The sequence below is a fragment of the Populus alba genome, chromosome 8 (assembly GCF_005239225.2).
Source record: "Populus alba chromosome 8, ASM523922v2, whole genome shotgun sequence".
Lineage (NCBI taxonomy): Eukaryota > Viridiplantae > Streptophyta > Magnoliopsida > Malpighiales > Salicaceae > Populus > Populus alba.
In genome coordinates, this window is record NC_133291.1 from 5,352,272 (window position 1) to 5,365,372 (window position 13,101).

General features: G+C 34.2%; 1 protein-coding gene across 1 annotated transcript; it reads left to right on the forward strand.

Annotated features, from left to right (window-relative positions):
• The first annotated feature begins 1,887 nt into the window (after positions 1 to 1,887).
• Positions 1,888 to 12,565, forward strand: LOC118055749 (putative cyclin-B3-1). The gene is made up of 24 exons (XM_073410774.1): positions 1,888 to 1,974; positions 2,290 to 2,403; positions 2,502 to 2,559; positions 2,669 to 2,726; positions 2,827 to 2,859; positions 3,164 to 3,212; positions 3,335 to 3,392; positions 3,475 to 3,568; positions 4,051 to 4,108; positions 5,530 to 5,587; positions 5,666 to 5,753; positions 5,933 to 5,965; positions 6,061 to 6,115; positions 6,286 to 6,334; positions 6,439 to 6,532; positions 6,985 to 7,039; positions 8,682 to 8,975; positions 9,050 to 9,172; positions 10,504 to 10,593; positions 10,727 to 10,888; positions 11,001 to 11,084; positions 11,432 to 11,530; positions 11,927 to 12,105; positions 12,181 to 12,565. Exons 2-24 carry the CDS (start codon positions 2,389 to 2,391, stop codon positions 12,314 to 12,316), a joined length of 2,022 nt encoding a protein of 673 aa, XP_073266875.1. The 5' UTR covers positions 1,888 to 1,974; positions 2,290 to 2,388; the 3' UTR covers positions 12,317 to 12,565.
• Positions 12,566 to 13,101: the final 536 nt, after the last annotated feature.

The following is a 13,101-nucleotide window of genomic DNA, read 5'->3' on the forward strand; positions in this document are numbered from 1 at the left end:
AGTATTAGATAATCTTCATCTTTATAAAAAAAATCTTTTTTAAATACTAGTTTTACATATATTAGTCATAAGTTAATCAAGTATAAGTTATCAACAAATACCTTAGTTAAAAAAATAAAATTTGATCATGTCTACAGGCTTTCTCCATCTTTTTTGTAACCTGTACGGATGTAGAAGGACTGCAATTGTTTTGATTTTTCATTTTTTTTACTCGACCTTGAATTGTAGCATTGGAATATCAAAATAATTCAATAATGTTAAATACGTCAGCTCTACAATGAAACCCCAGGTGTCTTTAATTCATGGGTTTATCCAATAAACCTAAGAGCAGCACTGTATAACTTATTTTTTCCTCATTGAATGGTTATAGCTCTGTATAATTATTATTTCAAAACAAAATTTAAAAAACATTCAATTATTTCCATCCTTTACAAAAGCAATACCGTTTAATTTTAATTACATCTCTAGCTAGGGTCTTAATATCCATAAAACTTCAAGCTCTTGATGTTGTTTTCCTCCTGTGTGAATTAGGAACAAGTTAGTTAAAAGAAACATCATTTTTATATTGAATTTCTTAGTTTAAAATCTAATGAGAATATTTAAAATAATTTGGATCAGATCAATATAGCAAATATGTTCTTAAAATCATCTAAAAAACAATTTTAATTAATGCACAAGCTGGTTCAAAAATAATTTTTTATATTGTGTAAGAAAACAATTGTAACTATGTGATCATTTCATTTAAATACATGCTTTGCCTACGTAGACTCAAGTACAAAGGTATATTATATAGTGACAAAAAGATGTCTCGAGATTGTGGTTAGTGGAGAGATTGACAGGTATAATATAGCTGTTGTAAAGTGCGCCATATCATGATTAACCATTCATGGATCCCATTTTCTGAAGATTTTTTTTGAAAGTGTAATTTTTTTTTAAAGGATATTTTATTTAAAAATATATTAAAATAATATATTTTTATTTTTAAAAAATTATTTTTGATATCGATGCATTAAAATAACCTAAATATACTAAAAAATTATTAATTTCAAATAAAATATTAAATTCTTTTTTAATTTTTTTTGAAATATAAAACTAATTAAATAAGGGTTGGAGGCTAGGACGAAAATTTGGATGAATTTTCTTCGATAATAATAGAAAGTATGTATAATTTTTTTCGTCAAAAAATATATTTTCCACTTTAGTACCAGTAAAAAATGTATGATTAATTTTCTTTAATTCAAACAGTGAGATATCCTATCAATGAAGGAATATAGCTGTTGACAAATATTTATGAGATAATCAAGGACAAAAGTTGTTTTTGTAACGCTTCAAATAACCCAGGGGCCAGGAGAGGAGCTCGATGCCTAGCTGAAGGATAAGCATCTTTATTACAAATAAATATTATTCTTTATTACAAATAGGTTCATTAGTTATTTATTTTATCTTTTCATAATTCTTAAATATAGAATATGGAGCATCAATTCTTCTCCTTAATGTGCACGTTTCCATCACTCCACAATTGTACTCTTAACGTGTGTTTAGTTGAGTATTTTTCATTTTAAAATATATTAATAATTTTTTTAGTTTTTTTTTTTAAAAAATTTACACATATTCCGAATTTTACCCTGTGCCATGTGTGTTTTTAATTGCTGTCCATGCTCCTATCATCACGCCTCCAAATCCAACGCTGACATTTTCAGTCATTGAAGACAATTAGACACAGGCCCAAAACTTACAAGGCTTTTGGGCCCGGGTACAGGGTGGGAAGCCCATAACCAGAGAGCCTAGCCTAACAAGAAACAAAACCCAAAACGTTGAATTTGGGAGACGCGGAGACTGGGGGCATAAACGTAAACACGCGAAAATTTGAAACCATAAAGGTTAGTGGAGATTCAACATTTGCAACGGTAACCCATCGGATTCATTTTCTAATCGAAAACACAGGTATCGAAAAAAAAATTAGCGTCCTTGAAGGTATAATCTATTAATTAAATGCTTCTTTGATTGTTCTTTAAATTTTATTCTATTTTCATTTTATCCGCTTTCTTGTGTATTTTAATTCCAATTTCCCCTCAAACAAAAAGAGGATTAGGGTTTATTATGTTTTTTATTGAAAGAATAAGGGTTTTATTCATGTATTTTTTTGTTGAAACCAAAGAATTAGGGTTCAGAGGGAAAATAAAAGGGAGGAATAGAGAGTTCCCTTTTCAGAAGAATGTCAATAGTTATTTCTTTAATGCCTTCTACAATGTTGAAATTCTGTTTTTTTTTTTTGTTTGGTAATTTTAGGCAAAATAAATTCAGCGAGAGAACTTCATATCTGTTATCATCATTCGTCATTAAGTGCTCGGTCTTTCTATCAGAGGAACCGAGAAAGAAAGTAACAGCATGGTGGCCGCTAAAGTATGAAAGAAACCCACAAAATGTTTTTTTTTTTTTGTTTTTTTGTTTTATCGTGAATTCACCGTTTGTTTTTGCATGCATTCCTTGTAAATTGTCAGGGAAAAGTCAGCGTGGGCATGAATCCAGTTGCTGAAGATGCCCATACCTGCCGAACAGGTGTAGGAGGGGGTTTCATTGTTTTTTTTTTTTTTTTAAATTTTTAACTTGACTTTATAATTCAGATTGTTGAATTGTTGTGTACCTAATTTTTTTACTTTTATTTTAGGTGTTAGAACTTTTAAAGTTTATTCAGAAAATGAAAAGAATAAGGATGCTGCTAGCATGTAAGTTTAACTCGTAAGTATAACTCATGTTCAGGTTCCCTATGGAAAATCTTATTATTACGTAATGCTTATTGGGTGATGTTTTCATTTTTCTTTCCAGTAAATCTGCCAGGGATAGTTTTCTTCCTGCAAGGTATGTGATGCTATAGACTAGTTAAATCAATATACACAACTGCTTGTGAATTAGAGGTGAAGAAAAGAGCAGAAATCTGGGTCTTTAAGTTTTGTTGTCTAGCTTTAAAAAAACTTAGATTAAGGCTCAGCTTAGTGGATGTTTTCTTTAACTAGTCTTAAAACAACAGGTAGAAGGTTAAGGCAACCGATGTATTTATAAAGTTTCTATAAATTAATTGGAAAAATAGGTTAAGGGAAAATTTGTGCTTTATTTGTTTCTTGAAATATTTTTAACATTTTTTTGTCAAAAACAAATTTTGCAGAAGGATACCTAACAAAGGATATCCTCCTGCCAATGCAAGTGATTCAAAGGTAATTTTCCCCCTTTATTTGCTAATGTTTTTTACTTCAATGGTGTTTTCAGAGAGGATGCTACGTTTTAGATATCTATATGAAGTATGGTTTTATAGTTTTCCTTAACATTTAATATGAAGGGGAGCTCGAAAATTGTGGGGAAGAACAATTGCAAACATGACAATTCTGGACTGAATGGTATGGCTGAATTTGATCATAAATTTTCTCTTTGTTGATTTTTTTTGAGTCATTGTTAAATTTTGATAGTGGCCCTTTCCAGTAAATCAAAATATCAGAAGAAAAGCATTGGCTGATGTAAGCAATGTGCAGAGCGGTAATGCAAGGGATGTGGCATATGATGTTTCAAAACCAATGTGAGTGTCTCTGTTTGAATTGGAAAACCTATTTTTTAATTTATGAAGGACATTTTCATCTACTAGTTACATATATGACCTGTTCATGTCTTACATGCAACTCCCTTTTTCATTCCCACAAATAGCAACTTTAGAAAAATTTCTTGTGCCCTCAAAACATATGGTTTTTACAGAAAAGTTACTTATGAAAGACAATTTGAACATGTAGATATCCATGATATCTCAGTGGAATATATCCTCTCTCTTGCTCTCTCTCTTATTTTTATATTTTAGCTTTCGTGAAAAAAAAAGGGACCAAAGTTAAAGAATATTTCTTTTTCCTATTGAGTAAATAATCAAAGTTTATTTAGGTTGTGAAGCCATAAATACCTTTCTTGACTTTATTTTGATTCTTCAGAGTAGAATTTTTTCTAAGAATTCCATGTATGTTAGATTTTCTTTATAAACTGACATGATTCTCTGCCTGTCATCAACTTTTTTAGGATTTCGGTGGGTCCAGGCTCTAGGACTACGAATCTTTCATCAAGAATATCTGCTAAGGTCTGAAAACCAAATTTCACCTCAAGTTCTTGTTTTCCATCTGTTTTTGCTTTTCTTCCATGTTCCATTGCATTGTTTATGATGTTTGTTGCCATTAATTATTGGTTTCTAACAGGCAACTATAAAATGTCTTTTGCTAACTGGTTTTTTCTGCAAAACCATATAATTCCAGCATCCCGCTGAATGGCTGATTTATTGATTTGCTAGATTTTGTATCTGACTACGACGCCTTTGTTTCAAAACAGTCAGATAACAAAGGAAGCATGCTTTTGAGTTCTTGATTGTTGGGAAGGGAGGGTGAGGGGGATAGTTGAAACCCTAAATTTGTATGAAACCCACTTCCATAGCATTACAAAAGATAAACTCCCCAATACTATCATGCTGTTTTTAAAATTCTGGAAGGCAGGAGTAGAAACAACATTTCACCTCCCAAGTCTTAACCTTGCTTTAGCATCTATAATATGCGTAAACTAGTTTTGAAAACAACCAAAGGAGCTGTTTGTGGAACAGTTTTCTTAAGTTCAGTGGGAGATGGATGAACAAACAAACTCTTAACACGCTTGGAGGTCCTCCAAACAAGGCCTGCCTCCAAGGAGGATTGGCTCGCCTATCTATAGAAGAAACACTGACAGGTCCTGGCCATAAGTCTTAGATCATTTCAGTATGTTGCATTATTCTGGATTTGCATGCTAGCAAGGCTCTTTGTTGCTTGCATGAGTTATTTTGCCTGGCAGATATCATTTCTTTATGTTGATCAGTATTTCTGAATTTTTGTCCTTTATGGAATTCTGGAAAAAAATTGCTTCTTTTGGCTTCACTTTTCAAGCAGTGGTTGTCCTTGTCACTAGCTAACAAAGGCTTCTTCTTTTTTCCTTGAGAAGAAAAATCATAAACCCGGCCAATATTTTGCCATATGCTGGATTAACTTTAATTTTTTTCACTGTATGCCATAGCATTCTCCAAACTTAAAACAATCTGGGATCCTTTTCTCCTTATATGTTTGCTTGCTTCTGTTTCTTGATTTGCTTAATGATTGAGAGACAATTTCTACAAGTTGAATTGGGTATTCTTTTGGGAATTGGCTTTTTCTAATTTTATACTTCAAGCTTATTTTTCTGAAGAATTGAGGTTTTCATGAAAAATGGAGGATTTATTCACCAATGCTGGATGCGTGAGGTTTCCCAACATTCAATCTGGTCACTAATATACACTGTATATTTGTCTTGAGTGATCATAATGTTAAATTCACATTACTTGTAGCTTTCCTTAATTTGTATCTAATTTGACCACATTGTGCCAGTTGCAAGATGAAAGTGTTTTGTCACTAGTAAAGATCAATGTTCTGTTTTATCATGCTCTTTAATTCTTCCTCCTGCGATTCTAGAGTACCAAATACCAAAGATTTTCTTGTTTCAAATTAGGGAAAAATGAGGGATAATCCAAGTCAAAAGGCTGGTGACCTTCATGCTTCTAGGAAAGGTATTTTGTCATAACTTCACATCCATAATCTCTCTAATTGGGAATTCCCATTGAATAGTTACTGTTCTTGTTCAATAGCAGGCGCTAAAGATCTAAGGGTCTCTTTAGAAGATCAGAAGACCAACGCCAAGAATCATGGTCATGAATCCACCGTTAACAATAGCAGGTATTTCAATTATGCTTGTTATTTTTCTTACCTAGGCATGAATACTGGTACAACAGCAAGGGCACAAATATGTTAGTATCAATGCCAGCTGCTATGCAACTGTCTAATGTGACTGAATATTTTCTTATACCCAGCAGGGCACAAACAAGTTATGAAATTATTTTCTTATTTTTTTATAGGAGGAATGCAAGGAATTTTGTTGCAGTGATGAGGTTTTTGATTCTATCTGAATGAAATTTACTCTTTAATATAACTGTGTGCTCGCGCGTGCGCTATTGATCTTATTTTTGTTACTTTTGACATGAAGGAAGTCTCTACCAGCGCTAAAGAGGGTGAGCCATGCAGATGCAAGTAATGCAAAGGTTAATCTCATTACATAAATTTTCCTAGAAAAGAACTGCATCCTATCCCTGATAGACCAGTGCTAATCTCATTACATGCAAAACATATTTATGTTTTGGTTTCGACTGATTCCTGGTCCATTTAGTTGTCTCCTTTTCTTGGTTTTTTTGACACTTTCATTCTCATGTAGGAAAATGATGGAAGCTCTGAGGAAACTAATAATATTAGTGGGTTTCCTGGTAAGATACATTGATCTGTCTCTTTTTACAGGGCTCTATTGTCCATTGACTAAGATTCATGATATTTATATGGCTATTTTGTGTCTTAATTCTTTTGGTTTCAGTTAAGGTTAAAGCGAGTAAGAAAGTAGTACCTCAGGTGGGCATGGGTAGGAAAGATCTATGGAGAAATAGAGTGAGTGATGGCTTCATATTAATGTAAGTAACAATGATCTGTTTCTCCCAAGAAAGGGGGAAAAGGAACCGTTGTCTGTTCTAATTCAATTTACTATCCTGTACATATTGCTGCTTTATTTTAATAAATTTATTTGCATAAATAAAGTTGCTGTACTTGTCTTTGCTCTTCAATCAATTGCATGCTATTTTCTACCTAATATATGAGCTTTGTTTTTATAAATTTATTTGCATAAACAAAATGGCTGTACTGCTCTTTGCTCTTCAATCAATTGTATGTTATTTTCTACCTGATAGATGAGTGTAAAATGTAAAACCAAAGAATAGCAAGAACATAAATTACCTACAATTTATACTTAATCCTTAAACTGAAAGTACTTTATTGTTTTCTGAATCATGGCTGAGAAATTCCTTTCATTTTATCTATTGATGACTGACCAGGCTGCAAATGCTCATCTTTTCCTGTCTTTAAATAGGGCCCCTAGGGATCAAAATAATGCTGAAGTTCGTGTATCCAGAAAATCTGTCAGGGTATGAGTTGTGTTTTATATATTTACTTTTCTTTCTCTTATTTCCAGATTATCTATGCTCCATGCTTTTGTGACTTAAGATATTTTATTTGCTTGCTTAGACAAACATTTATGGTGTTGCTTATTTATGTCGTTTGAATTGTCAAGGCTAGGGGTGTTCAAAAAACCGACCAACCGATTAAACCGAAAAAACCGAGAAAAAATTCGATAAAAAAAACCGAATAAACCGATTAAAAAATTAAAAAAAACCACTCGGTCCGGTTCGGTCCCGGTTTAAAAAGGCTTAAACCGATTAAACCGAACCAAACCGAACCGGTTTAATTGAATCTAAAAAAATATATTAAAAAAAACATCATAAACTTAATAATTAATACCCCTTTCCCAAAACCTTTCCAGCTACCCCTCCTCTTTTCCCTCCCCTTTTCCCGCTTTCCCCTCCCCACAAAATAAAACCCAGCACAATCCACCCACACAACCTTTCCCTCTAAACATTTCTAAAACGTGTGATTGCATTGGAATGTCCATAACAAGTGTAGAAGGACATCCCTTTAGTGGGTCCCACATCCAGGACCATGATGATTGTTATTACCAAAGCTCTAATTTTTTTTACTTAAATAAGAGGAGAGGACAGGACAGAATAGGACATGTTTTATCTTATTTAATTGATTTCGGTTTTTCTGGTTTTGAAAGCTAAAAAACCGACCCGAACCGAACAAAACCGGTTCGGTTTGAACCGGTTCTCGGTTCGGTTCGGGTTATATTAATAAGGAATAGAATTTTCCGGTTCGGTTAAATTTTTATATTGAACCGGACCGTGAACACCCCTAGTCAAGGCAATGTGAATGTTTATAAATTGTTTTATTCTTGTGGCAAAGCTGGCATGACCTGGAAGTTTGAAATTATTTTAATAGTACCAAAATATATGCCTACTGAATATCATGACAGATATCATCTTGAAATTGAAATAATGGCAGATGACATCTTTAAGCTGCACAAGCCTATTACAAATAATTGACAAGAAGTGGATGTTGAGGTACAGTGGAATCGTGATTTGGTATCAAAACTCGTACTAGTTTGATAGAACCTGTGCTTGACCTTTTGACCAAATCATATACAATCATACCTTCCACATCTATGTAAATTAAATGTGTGATTTCTTGAGTAACTGTTTTCACAGTTGGGAGTTGTATACCATTTTTTTGTTTTGTATGGCTAACAAGTGGCTAAATTCGTATCCAGGTTCATGGTTCCCACAATCAAAATCTTCACTTATAGCTATGCATGTGCAGTGACATCCTTTTCTACTCCTACCTGTATCTTCAACATACAACAACAATAAAGCTTTAATCCCAAAATTGTTGTGGTCAGCCTAGCTTCAATATAGCTTAACTATAAATAATGGAATTCAGTGGCCACCAGAACCGCTTATTATGTTCCTAAGCTTTTCCTCATTCTATTGTTTTGTTAATTTGAATGGATGTGCTTGCTGGAAAGTACGGTTACATCTTATAAATGGTAGATTAGTAAAAATCCTGTTCTTGCTGTAATGCTTATAGCTCAAATGATATATATCTGACAACTTGATCTCATGTGTTCTTTTGTTCTTAGTGGTGTTAACTCGATTTCTTCATTCATTGATCCAGCCAATACTAAAGACTGAAATCAATGCTTCCAGTCACTATAAGACATCAAGATCAAAGTGCATCTCTAGTTTGAGCAAATCCAAGTCCATTGCTCCTATATCATCAAAGAAAAAAAAACCTGTGACATCTTTCCCAGAAAACATGCCCTTGGTGATTGCCAATGAAGTTACTCAAGGAGAACCTTCATCTGACAACAACAAGATGTCGGGTGCTAATCACAAATCAGATGTCATCACCATAGGAAAATCAAGTCGAAGGAGATCTTATACATTGTTATTAATGACAAGATCAAAGGTCTGGAACTACTTTATTGTTGTGATGCTGTGCTTGAGCGCTTTATTTTTTTAATAATTGCCTTTGTTTTGCAGTTACTAGAGGAACATGGTGAAGTTATTGAGCAGGAAAAGCTACCAAGTATAGATGATACTTCCAATCAACTGGAAGTTGCTGAATATGTTGACGCGATATATAAGTACTATTGGATTTTGGAGGTGATTATTCTTTTGATCCAACTTGATGCTATTAATCTTGAAAAACATTCCTTCACTGGCACACCCATATTTTGAGCTGAACATCACTCTTTTTTGTTGTTAACTACTACCCTGCCTAATAACACTAAGCTGTCAGATAAATCATGCATGTTTTATTCCTATTTTATTTTCAGATCTCAGTCACGGATCTTTTTAATGGTAATCAGAGTCATTCTTTTAGTGGTTTTGATCCAACCTGATACTTTAATCTTGAAAAAGTTCCCTTCAATTAGATGTCAGATAAGAAAGGAATTGACTATGCTCAATTGTTGGAGAGCGTGCCTGCAGTCTTCAGCGAAATAATATATGATGACAAGAAAAGTTAGATTGAAAATCTTTAGCAGTTAATGAGTATCTTGGAGACAAATACCTTTCTTCTCCAATATAGATTTGTTTGTCAACAGTGATGCACATTTCAGTTTCAGTTGTTTATTCCTCTGTCTAATACAACTAGCTGGAGAAAAGACTGAAGTTAAATCAGCTGAAATTTAGTAATAATGTCCACAGTGTTCAGCTAAATAAAATAAAAGACTGGTTCTCATATGATTGCAACAAAAAGTACGTGTGTGAGGGTTTTGGGTATTAGGTGGTGAGAATGGGACCAGAACCCATCCTTCTCCAGCATAGATGTTCCACAATGGGGTGGCATTTATTCAATAAGTTGTGATTGTGGTTAACATAAAATGACTGGTTAACATGGCCATGCACATATGTTTTGCTTACTGAAAATTTTTTATGTATTTTTTTAATCGACCAGAGTATGATCGGTGGGAAGTGACCAGCCTGTTTTCTGTTAGCAAGCTTTAGTGCTGTTCTGTGACATTGTAAGAGATATTAGTCTGTTCTAATTGATATAAAATTGGATACATTAGTCTGTTCTAATTAGTTTATAGATAATTATATCTAGGTAATCTGGATAAAGAATAAAAAAGGAATGAATTCTGTTTGGTATATAGTATTTTTGGGATCTCATCTTAAGTGTGAAATCTGATATATCAAGTGAATTGTACCAGGTCTTTAATGATATTGTGATTTATCATGCTATGATGTTAAAGTCAATTCATTTCATTATCACATATCTTTTCATGATTTAAAAATAAAACAAGATTTCCTTCAAATTAAATCATTATAAACTTTCTGAGTTTTGGTCTGGGACCTGGAGCTGATGAAACCAGGCATGTGAATGGTGGTTTGACTTTTACCTCTTCGATTTGCTTCTCATTCCTTGTTCACCTCATCTGTCAGCAACCCAATTAGGTCTAATTTGTTCTGTTTTCATGATTTTTTTTCAGGTGCAGAATTCATCTCTGGAAAATTACATGGCAATTCAAACAGACATTACACCTCAAATGCGGGGCATAGTTATCAACTGGTTAATTGAAGTATGCTCCCATCTGTTCTCAATTAACATTTAAGCACCTTTCCCTTCCTGCTTCTGGTGCCGTTTTCCTTGCTACTTCCATTAAGCTTGCCTAATTTTTCTCTGTGGTAATGTATTTTCCTTTCTGGTTGCAGGTACACTTTAAATTTGAATTAATGCCAGAAACTCTTTATCTTATGGTCACATTGTTAGATCGATACCTATCTCAAGCCCAAATTAAGAAGAATGAGCTGCAGTTGGTTGGTCTTACAGCACTGTTTCTGGCATCAAAATATGAAGATTTTTGGCATCCTAGGGTAAAAAAATAACATGTCAAATGCACATGGTTTCAATTGAATTCTTATTTGAGGTTTTGATTTTTTGTTAGACTACGCACTCATGCATCTTTTTCTGAAACATGCAATACAGATCAAAGATTTAATTAGCATCTCAGCAGAGTCGTACTCAAGAGACCAAATGCTTCTAATGGTAAGAGGCCAAATGCTTCTAATGGTATGGTATTGCAAATTACCAAATACTAGTTCACTGAAACTTAGTTTCTTTGTAAAAGAGATTTTGGATGTACTTGAAAGAAAATTGGCGTTGAGGATTTTATTCTCCCCTCTTTTAGTTGCAGGGTTAGGAATGTAAACATCTTTCCAAGATGGACTTGATCTCTACACTTTCTTCCCTTTGCTGAATTATTGCATATTTGTTTGTTTGTTTTTTGAATTTGTATAACAGAATCATGCTACTTATCTTCTGCCCTCTTCCTGAAAGATGATGGCATAAAATTGCAGTCCATCGTGATGTTGGTTTCTCCAGGTCTTAATGGTACTCGCGGCTTGCTTTGTTTTCAGGAGAAGCTTTTACTGAAGAATTTGAAGTTTCGTCTAAATGAGCCAACTCCATATGTTTTCATGTTAAGGTTTCTCAAGGCTGCTCAATCAGACATGAAGGTATGTGGCTTTCGAAAGGGTTCTAAATCTGGATATTTTTTATGATATCTTGTTGCATCCTATCTGTCATGGACATATCAAATAGGAAGATGACGGGAGTGCGAACCTCAACCACTGTAGTTGTGTTTCAGTAGATAAGAGATTCTCTGGTCATAAGGCTGGATATTGGATGGTCATGGACATATCAAATAGGAAGATGACGGGAGTGCGAAACTCAACCACTCTAGTTGTGTTTCAGTAGAGAAGAGATTGTCTGGTCATAAGGCTGGATATTGGATAGTCAATAGCAATGATCTTAGATTCTTAGCTGATATAGGTTTGCATTATTGCGTGTACAATTGTCAATGGCAATCCTAAATCTATCAACCTAATATTCGTTCTTGCTTTAACTGCCAGCTTGAACATTTAGCATTCTACCTCATTGAGCTCTGCTTGGTTGAATACAAAGCTTTAAAGTTCAAACCTTCAATGCTATGTGCGTCAGCTATCTATGTTGCACGGTCTACCTTGCAAATGGCTCCAGCTTGGACCCCTCTGCTTGCCAGACACGCACACTATCAAGTCTCCCAAATCAGGTATTACTTGTTAAGATTAATTTCCAGTAGTAGGTACTTTTCCACCAAGTTGATAATCTAACTTGATTATTATAGGGACTGTGCTGAGATGATATTGAGATTTCAAAAGGATGCAAGAACATCACAATTGAGAGTCACATATGAGAAGTACATGAGGCCTGATCTCAGTGGTGTTGCAGCAATAAAACCCTTGAGTGAACTTCCGCTTTGATTTTGATTAGTAAATTTTATGGTACATGAGAAGATTCCCTCGAAATATATGCTTTGTAGTGTCTCCCCTCCTTCAAAGTGGTTTTATCATGTCACCTACAACGGAAAGATTGTGTGCTTTGTGTGATTGTAGTCCCCGGTGACTTTGCATACCAGAGGATACTGCCTTCTTAGAAATTAGATCACTGTAACTTTCTCAAACGTAGTAGAAGTATTATAACAACCTCTTGTTGTATTGTTCCTGTCGCTTTATCTCTTGTTGTATTCTATGGTATTCTTAAAAATTGTATGCAAAGATCCTCCAAAACCTCTGCAAATTAAGTGCCTAATGTTTACATTCAGTGTTGTCAGCTTCATCAAGCACGAGACTTGATCTTACGGAATCATTTTCAATTTTTGGGTCGAGAAATCATAACTAAGAAATCCAATTGTCTTCCTGCAGTATAATTTCCCTGTCGTTCCACATTCCTAGAACCTCTTCAAATCCATGGAGACCTCGTCGCATGAATAGCTTTGAATAAGAACCATTGTTCGTTGTCCACAGCTCAACTTTCAAAGTTGATTCTTCAAGGTACTCCACAAAGCGCAATGCAAGCACGCTACCACCATTCAAAGGTAGAGCGAGCAGCATCCATCTTGGAGAAAACCATAGAATACGTCCCCTCAGGAATGTTGTTCAACTTCTCTCCAAGAAACTGTACTCAAAGTGGAAACCTCTGCAGCAGCCCAAAAGTCGTAGCACTTTGTGGACGTTTATTTCATGATGGAAACCAAACCCCAAAATAT

Excerpts from the sequence above, each read along its gene's own strand:
- LOC118055749 (XM_073410774.1), top strand. Across the intron at positions 3,569-4,050 it reads TATGATGTTTCAAAACCAAT|GATTTCGGTGGGTCCAGGCT; the intron begins GTGAGTGTCTCT and ends CAACTTTTTTAG. Across the intron at positions 10,594-10,726 it reads TTATCAACTGGTTAATTGAA|GTACACTTTAAATTTGAATT; the intron begins GTATGCTCCCAT and ends TTCTGGTTGCAG.